The sequence below is a fragment of the Ovis canadensis genome, chromosome 3 (genome assembly GCF_042477335.2).
Source record: "Ovis canadensis isolate MfBH-ARS-UI-01 breed Bighorn chromosome 3, ARS-UI_OviCan_v2, whole genome shotgun sequence".
Classification (NCBI taxonomy): Eukaryota; Metazoa; Chordata; class Mammalia; order Artiodactyla; family Bovidae; genus Ovis; species Ovis canadensis.
Genome location: NC_091247.1, coordinates 231,043,916 through 231,067,342, shown reverse-complemented (window position 1 = coordinate 231,067,342; position 23,427 = coordinate 231,043,916). Strand labels below are relative to the sequence as shown.

General features: G+C 61.7%; 2 protein-coding genes across 12 annotated transcripts; one reads left to right on the top strand and one right to left on the bottom strand.

The window, feature by feature from the left end:
- Positions 1–1,890: 1,890 nt before the first annotated feature.
- On the bottom strand, positions 1,891–10,818 carry CRELD2 (cysteine rich with EGF like domains 2). Its single transcript, XM_069581800.1, has 10 exons — positions 9,132–10,818; positions 8,463–8,545; positions 7,853–7,963; positions 7,484–7,575; positions 6,770–6,946; positions 5,601–5,696; positions 4,265–4,348; positions 3,346–3,441; positions 2,912–3,058; positions 1,891–2,145 (listed from the first exon to the last, which is right to left on the bottom strand). The coding sequence occupies exons 1-10, from the start codon at positions 9,252–9,254 to the stop codon at positions 2,096–2,098; spliced, it is 1,059 nt and encodes a 352-aa protein (XP_069437901.1). The 5' UTR covers positions 9,255–10,818; the 3' UTR covers positions 1,891–2,095.
- On the top strand, positions 9,544–18,735 carry ALG12 (ALG12 alpha-1,6-mannosyltransferase). Of its 11 annotated transcripts, none has more exons than XM_069581789.1 (12): positions 9,544–9,774; positions 10,105–10,288; positions 10,526–10,583; positions 13,569–13,917; positions 13,982–14,114; positions 15,368–15,541; positions 15,917–16,111; positions 16,508–16,611; positions 17,130–17,353; positions 17,723–17,892; positions 17,973–18,048; positions 18,139–18,735. In XM_069581789.1, the coding sequence occupies exons 4-12, from the start codon at positions 13,750–13,752 to the stop codon at positions 18,368–18,370; spliced, it is 1,476 nt and encodes a 491-aa protein (XP_069437890.1). In that variant the 5' UTR covers positions 9,544–9,774; positions 10,105–10,288; positions 10,526–10,583; positions 13,569–13,749; the 3' UTR covers positions 18,371–18,735. The 11 variants fall into 11 exon arrangements, with proteins under 11 accessions (XP_069437890.1, XP_069437894.1, XP_069437893.1 ...); XM_069581793.1 differs by having other exon boundaries at positions 9,573–9,774; positions 13,593–13,917; XM_069581792.1 differs by having other exon boundaries at positions 9,658–9,774; positions 10,122–10,288; positions 13,593–13,917.
- Positions 18,736–23,427: the final 4,692 nt, after the last annotated feature.

Below are 23,427 nucleotides of genomic sequence, written 5' to 3'. Positions count from 1 at the left end.
GGGGGTCGGGTGGGGGCAAGAAGCCCTGCTGGGTGCAGAGACACCCCCTGGGGAGTGTGGGGCTTCAGGAAGGGGCTGCGGCCGCCCTCAGGGGGCCCGGGCCCCGGGGTGACCAAGCTCCAGTGAGGCGCTGACAGGGCAGGGAGGCACAGGGCCCCTGGACCCCCAGCCTGAGCAGAGACCCCAGCGGATGGGAGAGCAGACCCCCATGTTCCCAGCAGGAGAGACAGCAACGTGGAGGCCTTGGGCTAGGACCACGCTGGGCACGACGGAGGAGCCAGGTCCGCCTGGCGTGCTCTGCCCCAGTGGGGCAGCCGCAGTGAAGGGCTGGGGGCCCGACTGGGGGTCCCAGAGCAGAGAGGTGAGGACTGATGGGTCCCTCCAGCTGTGGCCACAGCTGCTGCCAGCAGGGAGGCGCCGAGCTGGCCTCATCCATCCCCAGGCTACCCGGGCCCATTAGCATCCGGGAGGTGGTCTGGGGGGGTCTGGGCAGGGTGTCTGTGGCATTGCAGGAAGGCAGGGAGAGGATGGAGAGAGGACCCCCACGCTCCACCGGCCAGCGCAGTGGTCACAGGGGAGCCAGCTGCGCGGCTCAGACTAGGGTACAGCTTTTGAGTCCAAAGCTGTGGGGTCCCCCAGCCAGGGCCCACCTCCCACTGCTGGGGGACCAGTCCCCTCAGGATATCAGCTGGTTCCCCCTGTGGGAGGGGGCGAGGCAGCCGCCCAGCTGACCCTGCCATGGCTGGGGGTGTCGGGCTGCCGGGGCTGTGCACGCCATCCCCCACAGTGAGGACAGGAAGCGTCGGCCTCCAGCTGGGTGCAGGGCGGCTCCCTGCTCGGCTCATGCAGCCCCGGAGGGAGGCTTTGGCACCCAGGCCTGGGCCTTGCACAGCACAGGGACTATCCACCCTGCAGACCTGCCAGCCCACAGCTGGTTCTCTTCCCTCGGGGAGCCTTTGGATCGCCTCCTCCCCGAAGTGCCCTCCCCCTCTTCCACCCCCCCGCCGCAGCGCTCCAGGCCAGGGCCTCCCCCCACCAACCCGCCAGCACCTCTCTCAGTGCCCAGGGACCCCGCCCAGCTCTCAGGCTTGGCTCGTCCCCTCATGGGGCCCTCCTGGACCCCCACAATGCAGGCTCCATCCCCCCCTCTCCACCCCACCCTATGCTGCCTGCCCACCCGGTCGTCACCCCACAGTCGTCGCCCCACTTTCGTACTCAGCCCCTTGGCCTGCACCACGTGTCCGTCTCTAAGAGGACCATGTGGCCCCCAGTGTGGCCCCCACTGTGGGGCTGGCGCTGGCCTCGCCCAGCCCACTGGACTCCTGCTCACCTCAAGGACTCGGGGAACCTGCCCCGGGCCTGGGACTGGAGGCTCTGCCCCACAGGAGCTGGGGGAGCTGGTGGAGCCAGCTGCAGGGCCCCGTGAGCCTGCAGCCTTGGTGCTGTGGGCCCCTCTAGCAAGGCACCCCTGGGGTAGAGTCCTGCCACAGGCTCCTCTAGCGCCCAGGCCAGTGCCCAGCTGGGGCTGAGTGCCCAGGGGCAGCCAGGGGCACGGGGACCGTCCTCAGGGCCAGGATGACACAGGCGGGAGGCCGGGGGCGGGGGCGCTGAGGGCCTCGGGGTGCAGGGCGCCTCCTTCCTACTGAGGACCTGGCCCTGGGGGTTCTTCTCTGACTTCTTCCCACAGGGTCCCTAATGACACTCACTCTAGGGCCCACGGGGGGCCCTGAACCCCCTTGTCAAAGTTCCGCTCGCGCTTGCAAGCCTTTGGGGGTGAGCAACAGGGACCACTGGGGGGCCCTGCAGGCCCGGGGCTCCAGGACTGGGCAAGCTCCACTCGAAAGCATCCACGTTTTTACCGAGACAAACCCACACCTGTCCTCTGCCTAATTACCTTCAGGGGCCAATTTTATTATAAAGAACGGTATCAAAATATACAAATCTGTTTAAGAACAGCCAAGAAACGCAGCTTTTGAAGGGTCCAGTGAGCACCGTCCATTCCAGGAAGGGGCCCCCTGGAGCCAGCGGCCAGCACTGGGCCCGTCGGGACGACAGTCTGAATAAGTTAGGGCCGGCGTGGCCAAGTCCGTGCTGGTCATAAATCTTCCCGGGAGGGGGGCTGTGTCGGACTTGCCTCTGTGGCTTCTGTAAGGAAACAAAGGTGGTTAGGTAAAATCCTGGCACGAGGGCCCCGCTGGAGCCGTGATGGTGAGTGGGCGGCTTGCCCACAGCCCTGGGGGGCCTGCCCAGCTGGGTTGTCTCCCCAGAGTGGGGCGGGGGCCCCGGGACAGGCGGCCGCTGTTAGTCTGGACGAGACAAGAGCCTGCATCGTGAGCCCTGGCACACGGGGCTGAGCGGGGCGGCCACAGCCTCTCTGGGCCTCGCTCTCTGCTGCCCACTGGGCCCCCCATGATCCTTCCGGGGCCTCAGCTCCTCCTGGAGGCCCAGCCACCGACCTGTGGACGTCCCACACTCCCCAGGATGCGTCTGGGACCATCTTGGAAGAACTGCACCCCCCATGGGACACGTGTGGACGTGACCTTGCTTGGAAACAGCGTCCCTGCCGGCGATCGAGGTCACTGGGGGCGGCCCTGAGCCCACGAGTGGTGTCCCCACAAGCAGAGGGAACCGTGGACGCAGACTCCAGGGAGAAGGCCACGAGATCACAGAGGCGGAGGCTGGAGGGACGCGGCTGCGCGCCCAGGAACGCCAGGAGTGACCCCCAGAGCCGGGAGAGGCGGGAAGCATGCTTCCGACGGGCTTTGGGGGAGGCAGTCCCCAACACTGGAGCTCAGATGTCCCACCTGCAGGGCTCTGGGGTTGAAGCCACCAGGGCTGTGGTGCCCCCCGCCACCCTCTGTGAGCTTGTCTCTGCGGGAGCCCCGAGCAGAGGCGGCCGGGCGTCACTCACCAGCCCCCGCTGGCCTGCTCTGCACACAGGTGCCCTCCGCCTCCTCGAAGCCGTCGGGGCACACACAGACGAAGCTTCCGGGCGTGTTGTAGCAGTTCTCATTGTCCCTCGGGCAGGGCTTCTCTGCCAGCGAGCACTCATCGATGTCTGAATGAGAACACTCCACTGCACGGGCGACCTCACTGGGCAGACAGGCCCAGCAGGGGTCGAGGGGTTCACGGGGGCTGGAGGGGGGATTCACTTGTGCACAGAGGCGGAGATGGTAGGTGCATTAGAGAAAGGAGGGAGGGGCTCAGCAGGAGACCCGGGCGGTTGTTTGGAGAGGGGACAGGCAGAGGAATGAGGGCAGGAGCTGCGTGCCTCCCCAGGGCCCCGTCCACACTGGAGCACGGCCCCCGGGAAGGCCCCCCGGCGGAGCAGACGCGCCCGCTGACCTTCACACTGGCCGCTCTCCTTGCTGTAGCCGGTGATGCACTCTCTACACTGGGCGGGGCCCTTCCCGGTGCACCCCACACAGGTGGGGTCACATTCTGCAACGAGGGGAGGGCAGTGAGCCTCGTCCTGCAAGAGCCCCGCGCGGGGCTGGGGAGGGCTTGTGGCCAGAAGAGCCGGTGTCCCCACCCTTCGAGGGGTGGCCCCCCGTGCTGCCCCGGCAGACAGCCTGTGTTCCTGTGATGCTGCTGGGGCACGTTGTGCGTCTGTGGAGCACAGAGCTGTGTGCCTGTGGAGCACGGAGCTGTGTGTCCGTGGAACACAGAGCTGTGTGTCCGTGGAACATGGAGACAGGATGCTGCGGGAGGTGTGAGCCACACGGACTGCTGCTGGGTGAGGAAGGGGCACCACCTCTGGGGCAGGTGGCCCAACTCGGAGACTGATGCAGGGAAAGTGAGGAGCAGCGTGCAAAGCTCCACCTAAAGGGCTCTCTGAGTCTGTAACTGGAGAACATGCACGGCTGAAATATTCAACCGTGTGGGCTGCTGAAGACCAGACGTCAGCACGCTCCTAACGACACGATGCAGAGAAACGCGACGGACAAACACGGGCACAGTGTTGTTGAGGCAAAATCGAACAGGGGACAAGGCACCGTGTCAGATCAGCACTGCACTGACCCCAGGGCCCTCCTGCCAGCGGGCACTGCTGTCTCCTTGCACCTGAGTTTCCTGACGGTCGGGAAACGGCCAGTGCTTCTGTTGCTAGCTTAAGCTTTTTAAGCGGGCGGCGCGTGCAGGGGTCACACAGACAAACGACAGACGCCTGGGGAGCTGGCCGGACGGGAGGCCAGGGCGGACGGGGGGACGGACGGGAGCAGGACAGACCGGGGCAGGGGAGGCCAGGGCAGTGGGCGGCACTCACCCTCGCACACGAAGGAGCCGTTGATGTTCTCACAGTACTGCGTGTCCTCGCAGGGCGGCGGCTCCGCTGCACACTCATCCACGTCTGGAAACAACAGCATGGCTGAGGGGCGGCCCTGACCCGAGCCCGGTGGCCAAGGGCCCCTTGCCTGGGGACATGTGGATGACCATCATCCGGGGCCTCTGTGTGCAGTGGGCACAGCGTGGTGGCTGAGCACGAGTCCCTCCTCAGGGCCGTGGAGCGCACCACGCCCCACTCAGTCTGGGACCTGAGGCAGGAGGCCCACCAGCCGTGAGGCTGAAACCAAACCCGGGGCTGGACCCCCAGGAGCAGCCGGGCAGCGCAGGGACACCCAGGAGCAGCCGGGCGGCCCAGGGACCCCCCAGGAGCAGCCAGGCAGCGCAGGGACACCCAGGAGCAGCCGGGCGGCCCAGGGACCCCCCAGGAGCAGCCAGGCAGCGCAGGGACACCCAGGAGCAGCCGGGCGGCCCAGGGACCCCCCAGGAGCAGCCAGGCAGTGCAGGGACGCCCACGCCCCCAAGGAGCAGCCCTGGGCAGCACAGGACCCCCCAGGAGCAGCCGGGCAGCGCAGGGACCCCCCAGGAGCAGCCGGGCAGCGCAGGGACGCCCCAGGAGCAGCCGGGCAGCGCAGGGACCCCCATGCCCCCAAGGAGCAGCCCTGGGCAGCACAGGACCCCCCAGGAGCAGCCGGGCAGCACAGGGACACCCAGGAGCAGCCGGGCAGCCCAGGGACCGCCCCCCCCACGCCCCCAAGGAGCAGCCCTGAGCAGCACAGGACCCCCAGGAGCAGCTGGGCAGCGCAGCACGCCACCCCAGGCCCTGAGACTCTGTGGGCGGGGCTACAGTCCAAGCGAGGCCTGAGGGCGGGCGGCGGGAGGCCAGGCGCCCTGATCAGGGGCCTTCCGAGCACGGGACTGCGCCGTCACTGCACTCAGAGGCTGTCACCTCCCCACAGTGTCGCCTTACCAGCCCCACAGGACCCAAGGGAACGCGACTGGGCCTGGGTCAGGCTCCTCTCCTGAGCCAATAGGACCCCTGAGGCCACAGACAGCAAGGCTGCGGCCACCCACCCAGCCCGGGGTCTAGGCCGCAGAGGGTTCCCGCGAGGCATCCCGCCCGCAGGCAAAAGCAGCCACCTGCAAAGCCAGCCTCCACCTGTGACCCCTTAATCACGACCAGGGACGTCAGTCTCCCCAGCACGTCTGCAGCAGGCAGGGCATGGCATGTCCTGGGGGTGGCTGGGCTGGCAGAGCCCACGGAGGGCGGGAGGTTCAGGGTGGGGGGCGCGGAGTGGAGGGCCGCCCGCCAGCCTCACCCACGCAGGCGTCGTCCTGGCGCACCCAGCCCACTTCACACTGGTCGCAGTCTCTGTTGGTGGGGCCCACGCACGTCTTACACGCCTCGTCACAGGCTGCAAGGCAGAGGCAGGCGCATCTCAGGAGCAAACTCATTGCAAAGGTTGTTTTGGGGCTTAGGAACTGACATTTGTTAGGGTGAAAACAAGCGTAAATCCCAAAACGGCAAGACTGATTCAGCAACAGAAAAATACATTCACTAAATCACAACACTGCACTTAACGAGAAGAGACAGCACGTGGGGACTCCCGCGCCCAGTGGTGATAAAATTCTCTGCAGATGACGACTCAGAGGAGCTACTCCTAAGCCTGCAGCCAGACCCGGCTGGGTGTGCATGCTGCCTGCCAACATGCGTGGTCCTGCCGGGCTTGGGGAGGTCTCAGGTAGAAACCGGGGTGGCTGGCCTCACTGTGGGCAGGCCTGAGGGCGCGGCATGGCCCCCAGACCTGACTGCCGGCGCCTGCCACAGTCCTCCCCTGAGGCAGGGACAGCCAAGGAGGAACACAGGTCTCCCATGGCCCGCTCCCTGGATTTACACGTCGGAGAACACCGCCCTGGGCTGATGCAGCCTCATGAGTGGGGTGCGGGCCTCCCCATCTGGAAGGGTTGGCGTTTCATCCCAGCTGAGAAGGCTCCATCTGTGACCCCACGGGCACGTCTCGGAACTCACGGAGGAGCCCGGGGACAACGGCCGGGGAGCCTTCAGAGAGCCTGGCGGGGGGGCCGCCCTTCCCACACCAGGGTAACGGAGGTGGCGAGCCTTCCTCACAGGGACCTGGGGCCACACTGCACGGCCTCTGCTGTCCCATTCTCAGCCACACCACCAGCCCCCGGAGGTGCGCTGATGGACCCGGCCCCGCACGCCGCAGGCACAACCAGCCCGCTCCCGCCGGCGCCGAGCTTCCCGCCGGCGCAGCAGGGCCGCGCAAGCCTCCGGAGGACACAGCGCCCAGGCCCAGCGTGGCTGTCGTGGAGCTGACGGTGCCGTGCTGCCCGTCCAGGAGGCTGTCGGGGGTCACCACCGCACGCTTCCCTCCATGGCTTGTTCAGGGGCAGGAAGCGGGACTGTCCCCAGCCCCCAGCTCTGCCGGTGCGGTCCCTGCTCCCGGCCTGCGGGTGCTGCCGGTACCTGAGCAGATGCTGTGCGTCCCGCCCGTCGGCGCGCGGAAGTAGCCGTCCATGCAGTCGGTGCACAGCGGCCCCTGGTAGCCCAGGTGGCACTGGCACGACCCGTCGCCCTCCCGGGTGCCGTCTCCGCTGCAGTGGCCGCTCCCGCTGCAGGGCCGCTCAGACCCGCCCTGGCACGCTGTGAACACGAGCTGCTCAGAGGGCGTCTGGGAGCAGGGGGGCCCCGGGGAGCCCCGCCGTCCACCCGCTCAGCCCCAAGTCCCGCTGCCCCCCGTGCCCTTCCCCGGGACACACAGGCCCCGGCCTCACCGGGGACACGGGGCCGAGGAGGGGACAGTGAGGACTCCTTGCTGCAGCCACGCGCCAGCAGGACTGCGGGCGGGCTGGGGCAGGGTCTGGGCGCCAAGATGATGCCCTCCGCCCAGGGGATCGACCTGAACGTGTCAGTGATGCCTGGACGGAACCCTGAAGGCTGGACGCCCCGGCCTTTTGCACAGCGCTCTGCTGGCGGTGGGCCTCCTCGCACTTAGCAGGCAGCACCAGGCAGTGGGTTACGACGAACCCACGGGTGAGCTGGAAGCACACCCGGGACCAGACTGGGGGAGAAGGTCCCTGCAGCTGGGAGGGGGCAGCACCCAGGCCCGTGGGAGCCGCCGCCCCTGGAGCTGCAACAGGAACAATGTGGACACTCGAGGGTCCCCAATGAAAGACACACCCAGGCAGTCCGGCCCGTAAGTCCCCGGAGGACAGCAAACTTTCAGTGTCTGCACACAGAACCATTCAAATAAGTCAGGATGCTTCTTCTTCCTGAGGATGTAAACAGCATCCACTGAATCTCACGTGGCGGATTTCCTCAAAACAAAACCACAGTTGAATGTAAGGCGCTTTTGAGCATCGTGGGACCCGGGAAACGAGGGCCTGTGGCCAGCAGACTCTCCCAGCTAACTCCCCCGTCGGGATCGCTGCACTTCGATGGAACAGGACGGGAATGTGGGTGAGGGAGAAATCAGGTGTGTGGAAGCCCTACTGTCTCCAGTGCGTTTTGACCCCCAGGCGTGGCGGGCGCCGGGCCCCGAGCACTCACAGCCGCAGCCACCAGGCCTCCAGCAGCTCCTCCTGCTCCTCCAGCAGCTGGTTGCACTCGAAGTCGCTGGCTTCACACAGGCCCTCCACGATCTCCAGCAGGCGGACTTCACTGAAACACAGGGCCAGCGGCACCGTGAGAGGGGGGCGCGCGGCACCTCAGGGGTCAGCGTCCATGCTCCAGGGAGGCCTGGAGGCCCCCTGCTGCTGGGGAGCAGCCACGCTGGTGTTCAGTGAGGACAGACCTGCGACAAACACCCAGCTGGGGCCGGGGGGCATCACTGCCAGGCAGAGAGCTAAACGCAGAGGGTGCGGTGGTGAGGGAGGCCTGTTCATCCTCAGGGAGAACATCAAGCGTGGGGTCCACCCAGGGAAGCCCGGCAATGGGCCAGAGCTCTGGGTGGGGGTGGGGCCAGCCCCACCTGCGTTTTGAAAAGACCCGTGTCTGCCCCTTGGAGGGCAAGGGGACAGCCAGGGGCCAGAGGCCCACATGCCAGCCCCAGGCAAGGACAGGTGACTGTGCCCAAGGGACCCTCTGTGTCTGCAGACGCTCCCAGGGACACGTCAGGCCCCAAAGGCGGGCGCTGGGCCAGTCAGAGCAGGGTGCCCACCTGAATTCATACTTGGACAGCGTCTTCTCCTCCCAAGCCGTGTTCCCACCACCAAAGTTCTTCTTTGCTGTGTCCACCATTCCCTGTGGGGAGAGGGCCACACAGGGTCAGCCCTGCTGCTTCACATCTGTCCATGGAGGGGTGAGCCAGGCTGAGGTGGGGTGACCACAGTCCAAGGTGGGGTGAGCCAGTCCATGGAGGGTGAGCCAGTCCATCGGTGGTAAGCCAGTCCATGGGGGGTGAGCCAGTCCACGGTGGGGTGACCCAGTCCACGGGGGGTGAGCCAGTCCACGGTGGAGTGACCCAGTCCACGGGGGGGTGACCCAGTCCACGGTGGGGTGACCCAGTCCACGGGGCGGGGGGTGACCCAGTCCACGGGGCGGGGGGTGAGCCAGTCCACGGTGGAGTGACCCAGTCCACGGGGGGTGACCCAGTCCATGGGGGGTGACCTAGTCCATGGGGGTGAACCAGTCCATGGTGGGGTGACCCAGTCCACGGTGGGGTGACCCAATCCATGATAGAGTGACCCAGTCCATGGGGGGTGACCCAGTCCATGATGGGGTGACCCAGTCCACGGCAAGGTGATCGCAGGCCCACGGTGGGGTAATTCTGGGCCATGGCAGGGCGACCCCGTCTCCCGCCGCCGTCCCCGCGGAGTGACCGGCCCACCTGGTTGAACTTGTCCACCAGCTCCCGGCAGCGCTTGCAGGGCGTCGGCTTCTTGGTGGCCTCGCCGGTCGGCAGCAGCAGCAGCAGCAGCAGCCCCAGCACGGCCAGGGCCGGCGGGCGCATGGCGGGCCGAGGCTGACGGCGCCGCGGGGTCGCGGCAGCGCGGACGCGGGCCGAAGTCCACCGGGAACCGGCCGAGCACTCCGGCCTCCGGCCGCCTACCGGCTCCGAAGCGCCGGCCGTTCCCGGGGATACTCGGCGGAGCCGGCTGGAGCCCCGCCCCACGCCAGCCCTCGCGCGGCGATTGGCCTTCTAGGTCCGCCCCGCCCCCGTGCGGCCCAATCCAGGCTCGCCACGAGCGGCTACCAATAGGAAGGCCCCGGGTCAGCGTCCCGCCGGGAGGCTGGGCTTAGGGGGCGTGGGGGCCCGGGCCCGCCCCTTGCGTCCGCCTCTCTCGCGCGCCGCCCGGAGCGGCCATCTTTACTCCGGGCAGCGACGGCGTCCGCGACGGCAGCGTAGCCTCAGCGGCCATGTTAGGTTCGGGCAAGGGCTTCGCCGAAGCTCTTGGTTTCCGCCACCCGCCTTCCGGCCGCGGGCAGCCCAGGCGCGAGCGCTTCGAGGGACCGCGCGGTGGGCTGGCGAGGTCAGCGCGCGTGGCTGGGGCTCTCGGGGCGGGCTGAGGGGACCTCGGGCTGGCGCCGTCGCGGGGCTCCTTGGGCCTCAGCGTGCGCGTGCACGCGGGACGACCGCCAGGCTCCTCACCCGGGGCCAGCCGCGTCACCTGGGGCCTGAGGAGTGTGTCTGGGGACCCAGCAGTCTGCATTCCCCGCCCCCCGTGCCCTAGGCCCTTGGCGCCGAAACCCGGGGTTTAAGTCAGGAGAAGGAACGTGGGCATTACCTGGTCTCTTTAGGACAGAACTGCCAGAAGAAAGAAGTACAAAAGATAGTTTTCCCTGGCCTGATCTCTTGCCAGTTCCTTTGTGTTTCCAGCCGTGAATTAGTAACGTGGACATCTGATTTGACCGGTTTCAGTCGAGACCGAGGAATAGACGGGGACAGGAGGGCCTCTGCAGGTCGCTTCCTAATCTGAGGGGCCACCGTCCTGGAAACGACAGTCGTTAACCTCTCCGATTAACAGTCGGAACGGCTGCAGGCAGGTGAGGACGAGTACAGGGGCGATTGCTCACGGTCTCGGTCCCAGGGGGCTTACTGTGGTTTGTGTACTTGCCCTGCCCTGTGTGTCTCCTCCTGGTCCCGGGTGGGCATGCAGGGCGCTGCTAGTGTCTTCCAGAATAAGCTGCTTTGCTCTCGGCCATCAGCAGAGAGTACCCTCGTCTGGGGGAGAAGCCCCTAGGGCCTGGAGCAGGCTTGGTAATGTAGCTTTCACCCCACAGCTCCTGTGACCCCATGAACTGTAGCCCACCAGGCTCCTCTGTCCATGGGATTCTCCAGGTAAGGAAACTGCAGTGGGTTGCCATTTCCTTCTCTAGGGATCTTCCCAATGCAGGGATCGAACGCAGGTCTCCTGCATAGCAGGATGATTCTCTACCATCTGAGCCAGCAGGGAAGCCCCCTGAGATGTCAGAGTCTAGGTTTTCGCTTGGGAGCGCGCTGTGGGCAGGGGCGTGGAGTGGGGTCTGCAGAGATGAGCCTGGAACGGCTGTGAGCCCCAGGCCTGCCAAGCGTTACATGTGCAGCTGCTTCCAGCACTCCGCTTTATACATGCTTCCTAGTTCTTGACAGTGTTTTAACCTCAGAGGAACAGAGAGCAGCATGTGAGTGTTCTGTGGTCTGCTCGGCATCATTGGAAATCAAAGCATTAATGTGTCTGTAATGAAAATGTTTGCTGTGGAAGTGAACAGAGATCATTCTGTCATTTTTTGAGACTGCACCCAAGTACTACATTTAGAACTCTCTTGTTGACTATGCGGGCTACTCCACTTCTTTTAAGAGATTCTTGCCCACAGTAGTAGATACAATGGTCATGTAAGTTAAATCCACCCATTTCCAGTTCCAGGAATCAGTTCACTGATTCCTAAAATGACGTTCAGTCTTGCCATCTCCTGTTTGACCACTTGCAATTTACCTTGATTCATGGACCTAATGTTCCAGGTTCCTGTGCAGTATTGTTCTTTACAGCGTTGGACTTTACTTCCATCACCAGTGCCATCCGCAACTGGGTGCTGGATCATAGAAAAAGCAAGAGTTCCAGAAAAATATCCACTTCTGCTTTATTGACTACGCCAAAACCTTTGACTGTGTGGATCGCCACAAACTATGGAAAGTTCTTAAAGACATGGGAATACCAGACCACCTGGCCTGCCTCCTGAGAAATCTGTATGCAGGTCAAGAAGCAACAGTTAGAACAGGACATGGAACAACAGACTGGTTCCAAATTGGGAAAGGAATATGTCAAGGCTGTATATTGTCACCCTGCTTATTTAACTTATATGCAGAGCACATCATGAGAAACGCTGGACTGGATAAAGCACAAGCTGGAATCAAGATTGCTGGGAGGAACATCAGTAACCTCAGATAGGCAGATGATACCACCCTTATGGCAGACAGCAAACAGTAACTAAAGAGCCTCTTGATGAAAGTGAAAGAGGAGAGTGAAAAAACTGGTTTAGGACTCAACAGTCATAAAAGTAAGATCATGGCGTCCGGTCCTATCACTTCATGGCAGATAGATGGGGAAACAGTGGAAACAGTGTCAGTCTTTATTTTTGGGGGCTCCAAAGTCACTGCATATGGTGACTGCAGCCATGAAATTAAAACATATTTACTCCTTGGAAGAAAAGCCATGACCAACCTAGATAGCATATTCAAAAGCAGAGACATTACGTTGCCAACAAAGGTCCATCTAGTCAAAGCTATGGTTTTTCCAGTAGTCATGTATGGATGTGAGAGTTGGATTATAAAGAAAGCTGAGTGCCAAACAATTGATGCTTTTGAACTGTGGTATTAGAGAAGAGTCTTAGAGTCCCTTGGACTGCAAGGAGATCCAACCAGTCCATCCTAAAGGAGATCAATCAGTCCTGAATATTCATTGGAAGAACTGATGCTGAAGCTGAAACTCCAATGCTTTGGCCACCTGATATGAAGAACTGACTCACTGGAAAAGACCCTGATGCTGGGAGAGATTGATGATGGGAGGAGAAGGGGACAGCAGAGGATGAGATGATTGGATGGTCTCACTGACTTGATGGATGTGAGTTTGAGTAAGCTCTGGAAGTTGGTGATGGACGGGGAGGCCTGGCGTGCTGCAGTTCATGAGGTGGCAAAGAGTCGGACACGACTGACTGAACTGAACTGAACGAAAATGTAAGCTGATAACATCCACGCTTAGGAACTGTTATGCATTTGTTTCTCAAGCCTGCTGAGCACCTGCTGAGCACCAGGTGGCAATGCGGCTGCAAGTCGTGATGGCCAGGCCCCTCCTTGCTGAGGTCACAGTGGTGGGAAAACAGGAAGATCCCGCCCTTACAGTTCGGTGAGGGAACCAAGTTCTGTTACTTCTCTCGGAACTGCGTTATTTGGTGATTCTGAATTATTAAAGCCCTCTGACTCCCTTACTTCCCCCACCTCGCCGCCACCGCCGTATCGAACAGAATCCCTCTTCCTCCTCCAGATTTTATTAAGTCATGGATTCCCCACTTGCTGACTTAGAGCAGAGGCTTAATACATCTCCCTCTAACCAAAAAGTACTTTTAACAAATGGCACTGTGGTTCTCTTCTTTTGCTCTTTTGGTTTTGATCAAAGAACAGCAAACGTGTTTTAAGACAAGCCACAAACAGGAAGAATTTGCTGTCTTTCCTCCCTCGCCGAGTTGAAAGTTGTAGGTCTCCTGCGAGTAGGAGCTGCCCAGACGCTCCGTGGTCTTCTTGGAATCTTTGTTCCTTGGGGTACCCCCCAGTCCTGGTGTGTGGGCACCTGCAGTGCAGGCATCCGTCTGCGCCCCCCCGCCCCCCTGCCCAGGAACAGGCTTGCTTTCTGCCGTCCACCGGTTTGTGCTCACAACCAGCGTGGTGCTTCCTGCTCAGAGGGGCTCCTGGGCGAAGTTCAGGATGCAGAGTCCACGGCCCGTCACACAGTCCTGGGGACGCAGATCTTCGCTGCCCCTCTCCCCCCCCACTAATGGCTGCTGCTCTGCTGTGCTCTGGGTGTGCCCCCCACCCTCCTGCTTCACAGCCCCAGCCTGTCTGCCCCAGCTACTGCCCTGGGGGCCAAGCCCGGCGTGTTCTTGACTCTCCAGCCAGATCTTAGCCTCTCGGTCCTGCTGTGTCCGGGCCGGGCTGACCCGGGGCCCAGCTGCCGGTGCACTCAGCTCCGGCTCTGCAACTCGGGCCCTTTTTCCTGGAAGAGCATTCACAGACAGCTTAAAGAAGGTGGCTGGTTACAACGTGGACGTTTCTTAAGGGTGATTTTTCTTTCAGTGTCCTGTGTTGATGTGTTTCCAGAATACTTCAGAGGGGTGCTGTTACCCTTCACACACGTCTCCCAGGTGTTGACTCGAGCAGAGTTTTCGAGCTTGGGAATCTGTGTCTCCATTCTTTGAACACACTCAAGAGCTGCGGTGCTCACGGTGGATGAAGGTCCGTGAGGTGGGTGCGCAGAATGGCTGGGAGAAGGCCGTCGGGCCTGGGCGGGCAGCGCCAGCTCCTGGGGCTGCTGATGGCCGTGGCCGCGGTCCACCTGGCCGCCTGCCCCTACACCAAGGTGGAGGAGAGCTTCAACCTGCAGGCTGTGCACGACCTGCTCTACCACCGGCTGGATGTGGACAAGGTGAGCTCGCCTGAGTGGTGTGGGGGCCTGGCCCGGGCCCGGCTGACCCGCCCTCTCCCTGCAGTTTGACCACCTCGAGTTCCCCGGCGTGGTCCCCAGGACGTTCCTCGGGCCACTGCTGATCGCCGCGCTCTCCAGCCCCGCGGTCTACGTGCTCTCGCTGTTGGAGACGTCGAAGTTCTACTCTCAGCTTGTAGGTAAGGGCTCCTCCGGTGGGGGAGGCGGTGGTGAAGAGCGGTGGCGGCGTCAGACAGCCGCAGCCACCCAGTCAAGGGGCCCTCGGCGGGAGTGGCCGCCACCTGGAGTCCCGGCTGTCTTGGTCACTTGGCAGGCAGTTCAGTGGGGGCAGCGCCCACCTCCCCAGGCGGTGACAGCGGGGGCCAGGCCCCGCCCCTGAGCAGCCGCAGCACGGCTCATGCTGGTGGGCACGTGTGGTCGGAGAGCTCCTGGGACCAGGCAGCTGTGCCTCGGGAAAGGGGGGCCGAGGAAGCGGAGGTCGGCCGTCCACTTGTGTGGGGGGGCCAGGCAGCCTCGGCCGGGTGGCTGGGGCCACGTCTGAGCGTCAGGTGCTCAGTAAGTGTAGCCCTGGAGGTGCTGGCCGGTGACAGGGCCTCTGGGGTGCCAGCTGTCGCCTGCGCGCGTCTGCCCTGCCCAGCCCAGCTTCCGAGTGTCCCAGCCCTGCCCGGGGCCGCCAGGCACAGAACAGCTCCAGGATCGGGGTGCCAGCGTCCAGGCCGCCTGCTTCCCATGCCCAGCCCATTTGTTTGAGTTTAAGAAGTGTTTACTGTTAAATAAAAAGTGTCACAGGACTCAAAGGTGGCCCACCATGCTCAAAAGAATCTAGTTACTGGCAAGTGAAACAGAAAGTGAACAAGCTCGCCTGATGCTAGCTTCAGGGAAAGCACGCGCCGTCGCTTTAGACGGAACGCATTTCATTTCATTTTGTGTGTCAGGCTTTTAATTGAAGTAGAACTGACTCTCAGTGCTGTCTTCACACCAGACATGCTGTGAGGCAGTTCAGTTTTAAATACATATCTTCCTCTTCCCGATTCTGGCCGTCACAGGTTGTCACACGATGCTGAGCGTAGTTCCCTGCGCGGTGCAGCGCGTCTTTGTTGCGGTCTGCCGTGCACAGCCGTGTGTGTCTGTGGGCCGCAGACTCCTGAGCTGCCCCTCCCCGCTGCCCCTTTGGCAGCCAGCAGTGTGCGGCCTCCTGCGTGAGTGTTCCGTGTGTAGTGCGTCCGTGTCCATCAGATTCCACACACGGGTGACGCCGCGGGGCGCTCGCCCTTCTCCTCCTTTGCACTCGACCTCTAGTATGGTGACCTCTGGGCGCATCCGCTGCTGCACACGGCAGGGTTTCTTCTCTGCAGCTGAGTGCCGTCGTGCTGTATACACCGGCCCGTTTTTAGTACGGGATCCCCTGGGCCCACGCACCCTCTCTGCTCAGTCAGGGCCGTCGTGGGACTCGGCGTGATTCTCGGACTCTGGACGTTACAAAGAGAAGTGAGGCGGCAGTTTGGGGCCACGGTGGCTGCCCTGTTCTGCTGGGTGACGGCCTCGCAGTTCCACCTGATGTTCTACTGCACACGGACGCTCCCCAACGTGCTGGCGCTGCCCGTGGGTACGTTGCTGCCGGCCTGTCCTGCCCGGTCTCCCGGGCTGGTGTCAGTGGGGGTCCATCCGAGTGTCTGTCGAAAGCTGCTGCCCACCAGGTGTCTCAGAAATGCAGGACAGGGAGGCCAGGAAGCGAGCGAGCTCTGTCCCTGTGCAGGGCTCCGGCTTGGCCTCAGGGGAGCTGGTGGGGCGAGGCCTCCCCAAGAGCAGCACCCAGAGGAGGAGCTGGTCCATGGGGCTGGGAGCGGGCAGGGACCCCAGAGGGGCCGGGTGGGCGAGGCTCTGCAGGAGGTGGGGGCAGTGCGGATGCGGCCCGGGCGGGCGGTCTCGGGGCTCCCGTGCCCCTCGAGCAGAGAGTGACGCTGCGCCCACCCTCCCGCAGTGCTGCTGGCCCTGGCGGCCTGGCTGCAGCAGAGGTGGACGCGCTTCATCTGGCTCTCGGCCTTCGTCATCCTGGTCTTCAGGGCCGAGCTAAGCCTGCTCCTGGGCCTAGCACTGCTGCTGCCGCTCTGCTGGCGGAAACTCTCCCTGACCCGGGCGCTGCGCTGCGCTGTGCCGGCCGGGATCCTCTGCTTGGGTGAGTGGGTCGCAGGGGCTGGGCCGGTGGGGGCTGCGCCCTCTTTGTTGGGGGCTTTCTCATCTCTGTTCCTCATAAATAGAATCACCTGCACCTCCCACGGGGTCCCAGAGTCCCAGTGCGGGTCTTCTGGCTCTGCTGCCCAAGCGTCCCCCGCCGGACCCCCTCCACTGGACCCGCATCAGGGCCGCCTTCTCCTGTGCCTCGGCCAGGCCGTGCAGACGCGGGGGCAGCTGTGTGTGGGGGCTGCTTGGGGGGAGGGCCCGACGCCTCGGCTCCTCCGAGGGCGCTGCTGTGGCTCCTGGCTGCTCTGCTGTCGGGGCTCATCTCGGGGACCTCCACCTGTGGCAGTGTCCAGGGCGGCCTGTGCTCCCTGAGCTGCTCTTCCTTCTTCAGGACTGACGCTGGCTGTGGACTCCTATTTCTGGCGCTGCCTCGTGTGGCCAGAAGGGAAGGTGCTCTGGTATAACACCGTCCTCAACAAGAGTGCCAACTGGGGCGTATCCTTCCTTCGAGGCAGAGCGAGGAGCTGCTGTCCGCTGCACCTGCGCCTCGGGGAGCGTGACGGCTGCCATGGCGCCAGCACCAGCACTTCCTCCTCTGCAGGGCGGGTCTCCCTGGTCCTGAGTCTGTGCCCCGAGGAGACACCACTCAGCGTCTCAGCCCCGGATTCTCTGTCCTTGCAATCTTCTGATTTAATGTTTCACTCTGGGCTCTTTAAAAGACATCCCCAGAGAGAATGCTGTGGGTCCCCAGTGTGCCCCCCACCCTGGGACAGGCTGTTTTCATAGTGAAAGATGGAGGGACGGTTCTGGGCAGTTCCGCTGTCCGTCCGCAGCTGTGGCAGCCTGTGTGTGGGGTCACCGTCCCCGTGTGAGGGGTCACTGTCTCCGTGTGAGGGGTCACGCTGTGGCCGGAGCTGTGGGGCTCCTGGGTGCTGTGGGCGGGGCGCCATCACGCTGGCGGGGGACGGCGGGCTGCCGCGGGGGTGCCTGCAGCCTCCTTAACGCCCGCCCAGACCTCGCCACTGCTCTGGTACTTCTACTCGGCGCTCCCGCGTGGCCTGGGCTGCAGCCTGCTCTTCGTGCCACTGGGGGCGGCAGACAGGCGGGCCCTGGCGCTGCTGCTGCCCGCGCTGGGCTTCGTGGCCCTGTACTCGCTGCTGCCGCACAAGGAGCTGCGCTTCATCATCTACACCTTCCCACTGCTCAACGTTGTGGCTGCCAGGGGCTGTGCCCGCGTGTAAGTGCTGCTGGCTGCCTCGTGGGCTCGCCCAGGGCCATGAACTGGGTTGCAAAGGGGAGGGCATCTGGCCGGGGTCTAGTGCGGGGTCCAGCCCGTCTGCAGGGCCTGTGGCCGGCCTGTAGAGGCAGCGGGCGCCTGTCCTTGCTCTGCCCAGCACCAGGCACCAGGCAGCCCGGGACGTGCCTGAAGCCAGGCTCTGACCTGAGGGGTGACTCGGGACACTTGAAGGGCTAACGCAGGTTTGGCCTTGGCGCCTGCTGGGGTTTCAGAGTCTGTCGCATCCGCTGCGTGGTGACGGCTCGTGTGGGGGCGTGGCAGCGGGTGGATGTGCTCTTCACGACCGTCCCTGGCTCTGCTCCCTCCCAGGCTGAACAGTTACAGGGAGTCCTGGCTGCATAGAGTGGGGTCCCTCCTGGTGCTGGGGCACCTCGTGGTGAACGCCGCGTACTCGGCCACGGGCCTGTATGTGTCCCACTTCAACTACCCCGGCGGCGTGGCGATGCAGAGGCTGCACCAGCTGGTGCCCGCCCGCGCAGGTGGGTGTGCGGCTCCGGGCCTGGGTGGCCTTGCCAGAGGCGGGCCCCCGGCGCTGACGGGGCCGGCCTGCTCTCCACAGACGTTGCTCTACACATCGACGTGGCCGCTGCCCAGACAGGCGTGTCCCGCTTCCTGGAGGTCAACAGTGCCTGGAGGTACGTTTTCCCTGTGGCGCAGGCTCCCGGGGGCACGGGGTGCCAGGGACCAGCGTGGGCCTGCAGGGCGTGGCGTGCTCTCCTCCGCAGGTACGAGAAGACGGAAGACCTGGAGCCAGGCTCGGAGCGCATGCTGGCCTACACGCACCTGCTCATGGAGGCTGCTCCCGGGCCCCTGGCGCTCTACCAGGACACGCACCGTGTCTTGGCCCATGTCCCGGGCACCACCGGGCTGAGTGTGAACCTGAGCAGACTGCCTCCGTTCCATGTGAACCTGCAGACCAAGCTTGTGCTTCTGGAGCGGCTCCGTGGGCCTCCCTGAGGGAGGAGTAGGCCCCCAGGGACGCGGGTGCCTGCCAGCTTCTGCCAGGCGAGCCGGGAACAGACAGGACAGCAGCTGCCTATCCCCGGCCGCACCTGGATCCCCACGGCCATGAGGGCACTGTGGGTACTGACACTGCCCGCCATCCAGGCCACGGGCTTCGGCCTGAGGAGCTGCTCCAGGGCAGCAGGCGGTGGCCTCTTGGCGCCTGGCAGGGCCCCTGGGTGGTGGAAACCAGAAGGCCAGTGTGTGCTGGGCGCAGCCCCACTGTGCCCAGCCCTGCAGGGTGGGGCCTTCCCTGTGCTCACGGGCACGCTGTCTCCATTGCAGAAGAGATCGTAGGAGATAAACGTGTTCAGAAAGAATGAGTGACATTGTATGTTGTCTTATCACTGATTCTCTGACAGCTGGGAGACAGTTGTCACTGGCTTTAAGTGAGCTTGGCTCTTCCCGCTTCCTGAGCTGTGTCCACCAAGTTCCCAGCGTGTGTCCAGCCCTACCAGGCCCTGGTGAGGATGTGGAGAACCGTGTGTGCTTTCACGTGTGTGCACACTGCACACCCACACATACGCTACGCCTGTGCAGAGAGACACGGAATCTCTGGGCACTCCAGAGTGGGTCCCCGACAGCCTAACCTCCACCCCAAGCGCCTCGGTGCCCCAGGAAGTGCCGAGGGCTTCCCACCTTCAGGGACTGCTCTATGATTGAAGCTGACAGTCTGCGCACCCGCCGACAGGGAGGCCCCTCCCCACCCACCCAGAGCAGCACCCCCTGGGGCTGCTGCAGCTGGTCTGTGGTGCCTCCACACCCACAAGTTAAGCTCCCAGTTCCCTGCGTGTGTCCCCCTCGCGTGGATGCCCCCGGGCCTGGCTGGGCTGTAAACAGCCCCGTCGGCTGCCTTGGTGTCTGGCTGCAGCCTGGCCCGGGATCCGGTCAGCTGTGCTGTCCCGGCCGCGTGCCCCGTCAGGAACCTGTTGCGTGGCTGCTTCCTCTGTCCCCGCCCTGGAGGCAGCCGTTTTGAGGGCCCAGGCTCCTTGTGACTGGGCTGGTTTTAGAGACCAAGATGCAGCTGCAAAGTGCTCGCTGCTGTCAGTGTGCCTGTGTTTCTAGGCCTCTCTTCCGATGGGGGGTATCAGGCACGCTGTGCGTGGACACGTGTGTACATGTGGACGCGCACAGGTGTGAAGAGTCACGTGCCAGGCTGATACCACCAGCCCCACTGCATCTCTGTGGGCATCAACGTACACTCGACCTTCGAGCAACGCAGGGGCAGGGTCGCCAACCCCCGCCCCCAGTCAGGTTGCGACCCCCCAAAGCTTAGTTCCCAACAGCTACTGTTGACTGAAGGCCTTACTGATAACATGAACAGTTGAGGACATTTCTGCAGGTTATATACTTTTCCAATTATGTAAGGCTACAGAAAAGAAAGCTATAGGGATTTCCTTGGCGGTCTGGAGGGTAAGACTCCACACTTCCACTGCAGGAGGCCAGGGCTCACTGCTTGAACTGAGATCCTATAAGCCTTGAGGTGCAGCCCCCCAAAAGAGAACAAAGTCACGAAGAAAAGCTCTGTGCGGTGCTGTCTCAGTATCACAAGTTTCTGCCACCTGCCCCTAGGATGGATCACCTGTCAGGACCTACACTGTACAGAGCTGTGGGTGTTCCACATATTACAAACACCAGACAGAGGAAAGGACAGGGACTGCCAACCCAGGGGACACGCCCTCAGCCCCCGATGCGAGAAGATCCACGCACCCTGGAGCAGCTAAGCCCAAGCTGCAGGGCCACGCTCTGCAACAGGAGAAGCCGCCGTAGTTAGAAGCCTGCACTCTGCAACTAGATAAGGTCTGTGTGCAACGAAGACCCAGCACAGCCAAGATGATTAATTTAAAAAGCTTAAGAAAACGAAAATGTGGAAAAGATTCACAGTTGCGTACAGGCACAATTATCTGAGGATCGATAGTCAAGAAGCAGCAATACACTCGCTTTAGAGTCACTTAGTAGCATCAGCACTTCTAGGTAGCCCAGCCTGCACACTGACGGGTGGACTGTCCTGTCTCTTCTGGCGTGTGTATTTCAGTCATGCTCATGACAGTACTGGGGACACTTGCATTAAACAAGAAAGCCCACAGTGACAGACCGTGATGCTGTCTCCACTCAGGGAGAGTTGCACACAGTTCTTGGAAAGCAAAGTTAGAAACTAGACCGATGTGGCATTAGTTTTACAGCTGGTATCGCTCACCTTACCTCTCTCTGAGGACACACTGTCCACTTCCATACGAGCCCTGGGCACAGTGTACAGCTGTTATGTTTTTCGTAACAGACGAGCAGTCTGTCCGTTCCTGTTCATCACTGGAGGTGGGTCGTCCTAAAGTCCCTCCCTGTCCCCACGCTGAGCAGGCTAGGGTGGGGGGACAGTCTTGCTGTCTCAGGTGGCCGAGGAGGGGGTGGGGAGGGGTCTTCGTGGAAACACCTTGTAATGCCCGCTGGGCTTCTCTGTCTTCCCTAAACGTGCTCCCACACCGCCCCAGTCCTTCCCCGCTTGCCCGTGTCGCGCGTAGAGAATTTGGAAGCTGTCTTGAGGAATCAGAGCCCTTCTGCCCACTGCCCTGACGTCAGCTTGCTCCTTGGCGCCGCGTCTTCTGCACCGTCTGGCCGTGGCTCAGGAGTTCTCATCTCCACCAGTTCCTCTTCTGTCGGTGCCTCTGCTGTGGTGTCTGTCAGCCCTGGACTTTTTTAATTTTGGGGCCACGCCTCGTGGCATGTGGGATCTTAGTTCTCTGGCCAGGGAGCTGAGCTGCCCTCCTGCAGTGGAAGCATGGAGGCCTAGCTGCTGCACCGGCAGGGGAGTCTCAGCCCTGGCGTTCCCTGAAGACCTTCTCTCAGAACCGTCCGCCCCCCAGGTCATGTTGCCAGACCCACAACCTCGTGACTTCCTTGACTGGCTCTGTCGTAAACCCTGGGAGTCAGGCACAGCATCGGGACAGTTTTCTCCAGCAGGACTTTTTTTTTAGAATAGCGTTGTCAATGGGGTGAGCCTCCCACCTCTCACGATGTTCTATCGGTGTCTCTTCGGTAGCGCTGACGATCCTTCCCGTAGTGTCGTGTGTGGAGCCTCAGAGGTCCTCATGACCCCTGACCTAGAGGCTGAACAGAGCCACCGTGTCTGGGGAAGCAGACCTTGTCTGTGCTTCGGTGTTGAACTCCGGGGAACTGACAACGAGCTTCCTGAACTCTGGGATGAGGCGTCGATGGAACCAATTCAGAAGGCATGGCCTGGCCGTGCAGGCCTCCTGATGTCCAACTAGAGGCAGGCGCCTGCTGGGCCTCTTCTCCCTTCCAGGCTCGCGGGCCGTCTTGTCACAGTCCTGACCGCATCTGTACAAAGGAGAAGCAGCCCATTCGTTCCCGCCTTAAACCCTGCTGCCTGCTTCTCCTTACTCGTGAATGTCCTTTGTGGCATTTCCCCCAGGACGCAGTGCAGTACTGTGCCTGCATTAAGCCCTGCTCAGGCAGACGGCTCTTCTGTGCAGCGACTCGATGGCATCTGGGCCTCGTTTGCTGGCTTCTATCAGTGGAAGCTACCTCTCCTGTTATCCTGACGTTTTTGAAGCCAAATCTCCATCTGAAATCATCAAACCGCCCTTTGCTGGCATTCAGTTCTCCATCTTTACATCTTTCACCTTCCGTTCAAGTTGCCATGTAGTGACTTTGCCTTTTCTTGAATGATGTTAGCATCTATAAGCACCCCTTTCTTATGGCAAGCCTCAGTTCAGCCACTCAGTTGTGTCCGACTCTTTGCTAACCCATGGACTGCAGCATGCCAGGCTTCCACATCCTTCATCTCCTGCTCAAACTCCTGTCCATCGAGTCGGTGATGCCATCCAACCATCTCACCCTCTGTCATCCCCTTCTCCTCTCAGCTCCCAACCTTTCCCAGCATCAGGGTCTTTTCAAATGAGTCAGCTCTCCGCATCAGCTGGCCAAAGTATTGGACCTTCAGCTTCAACATCAGTCCTTCCAATGAACAGCCAGGACTGATCTCCTTTAGGGTGGACTGGTTGGATCTCCTTGCAGTCCAAGGGACTCTCAAGTCTTCTCCAACACCACAGTTCAAAAGCATCAATTCTTTGGCGCTCAGCTTTCTTTATAGTCCAACTCTCACATCCATACATGACCACTGGAAAAACCATAGCCTTGACTAGACGGACCTTTGTTGGCAACATATTGCCAACGTCTCTGCTTTTGAATATGCTGTCTAGGTTAGTCATAGCTTTTCTTCCAAGGAGCAAGCGTCTTCTAATTTCATGACTGCAGTCACCATCTTCAGTGATTTTGGAGCCCAAGAAAATAAAGCCTGTCACTGTTTCCATTGTTTCCCCATCTATTAGGCATGAAGTGATGGAACTGGATGCCATGATCTTAGTTCATTGAATGTTGAGTTTTAAGTCAACTTCTTCACTCTCCTCTTTAACTTTCATCAAGAGGCTCGTTAGTCCTTCACTTTCTACCTTAAGGGTGGTGTCATCTGCATATCTGAGGTTATTGATATTTCTCCTGGCAATCTTGATTCCAGCTTGTGTGTCTTCCAGTCCAGCGTTTCTCATGATGTACTCTGCATAGAAGTTAAATAAGCAAGGTGACAATATACAGCCTTGACGTACTCCTTTTCCTATTTGGAGCCAGTCTGTTGTTCCATGTCCAGTTCTAACTGTTGCTTCCTGACCTGCATACAGATTTCTCAAGAGACAGGTCAGGTGGTCTGGTATTCCCATCTCTTTCAGAATTCTCTACAGTTTGTGGTGATCCACACAGTCAAAGGTTTTGGCATAGTCAAGAAAGCAGATGTTTTTCTGGAACTCTCTTGCTTTTTCTGTGATCCAACAGATTTTGGCAATTTGATCTCTGGTTCCTCTGCCTTTTGTAAATCCAGCTTGAACATCTGGAAGCGCACAGTTCATGTACTATTGAAGCCTGGCTTGGAGAATTTTGAGCATTACTTTGCTAGTGTGTGAGATGAGTGCAATTGTGCAGTAGTTTGAGCATTCTTTTGCATT

Coding starts and splice junctions, on each gene's coding strand:
- CRELD2 (XM_069581800.1), bottom strand. CDS start 9,254: ATGCGCCCGCCGGCCCTGGCCGTGCTGGGGCTGCTGCTGCTGCTGCTG. Junction 8,546..9,131: donor TGGTGGACAAGTTCAACCAG/GTGGGCCGGTCA, acceptor CTCTCCCCACAG/GGAATGGTGGACACAGCAAA. Junction 7,964..8,462: donor CTGTCCAAGTATGAATTCAG/GTGGGCACCCTG, acceptor CCTGTGTTTCAG/TGAAGTCCGCCTGCTGGAGA.
- ALG12 (XM_069581789.1), top strand. CDS start 13,750: ATGGCTGGGAGAAGGCCGTCGGGCCTGGGCGGGCAGCGCCAGCTCCTG. Junction 15,542..15,916: donor CGTGCTGGCGCTGCCCGTGG/GTACGTTGCTGC, acceptor ACCCTCCCGCAG/TGCTGCTGGCCCTGGCGGCC. Junction 17,893..17,972: donor GCTGGTGCCCGCCCGCGCAG/GTGGGTGTGCGG, acceptor TGCTCTCCACAG/ACGTTGCTCTACACATCGAC.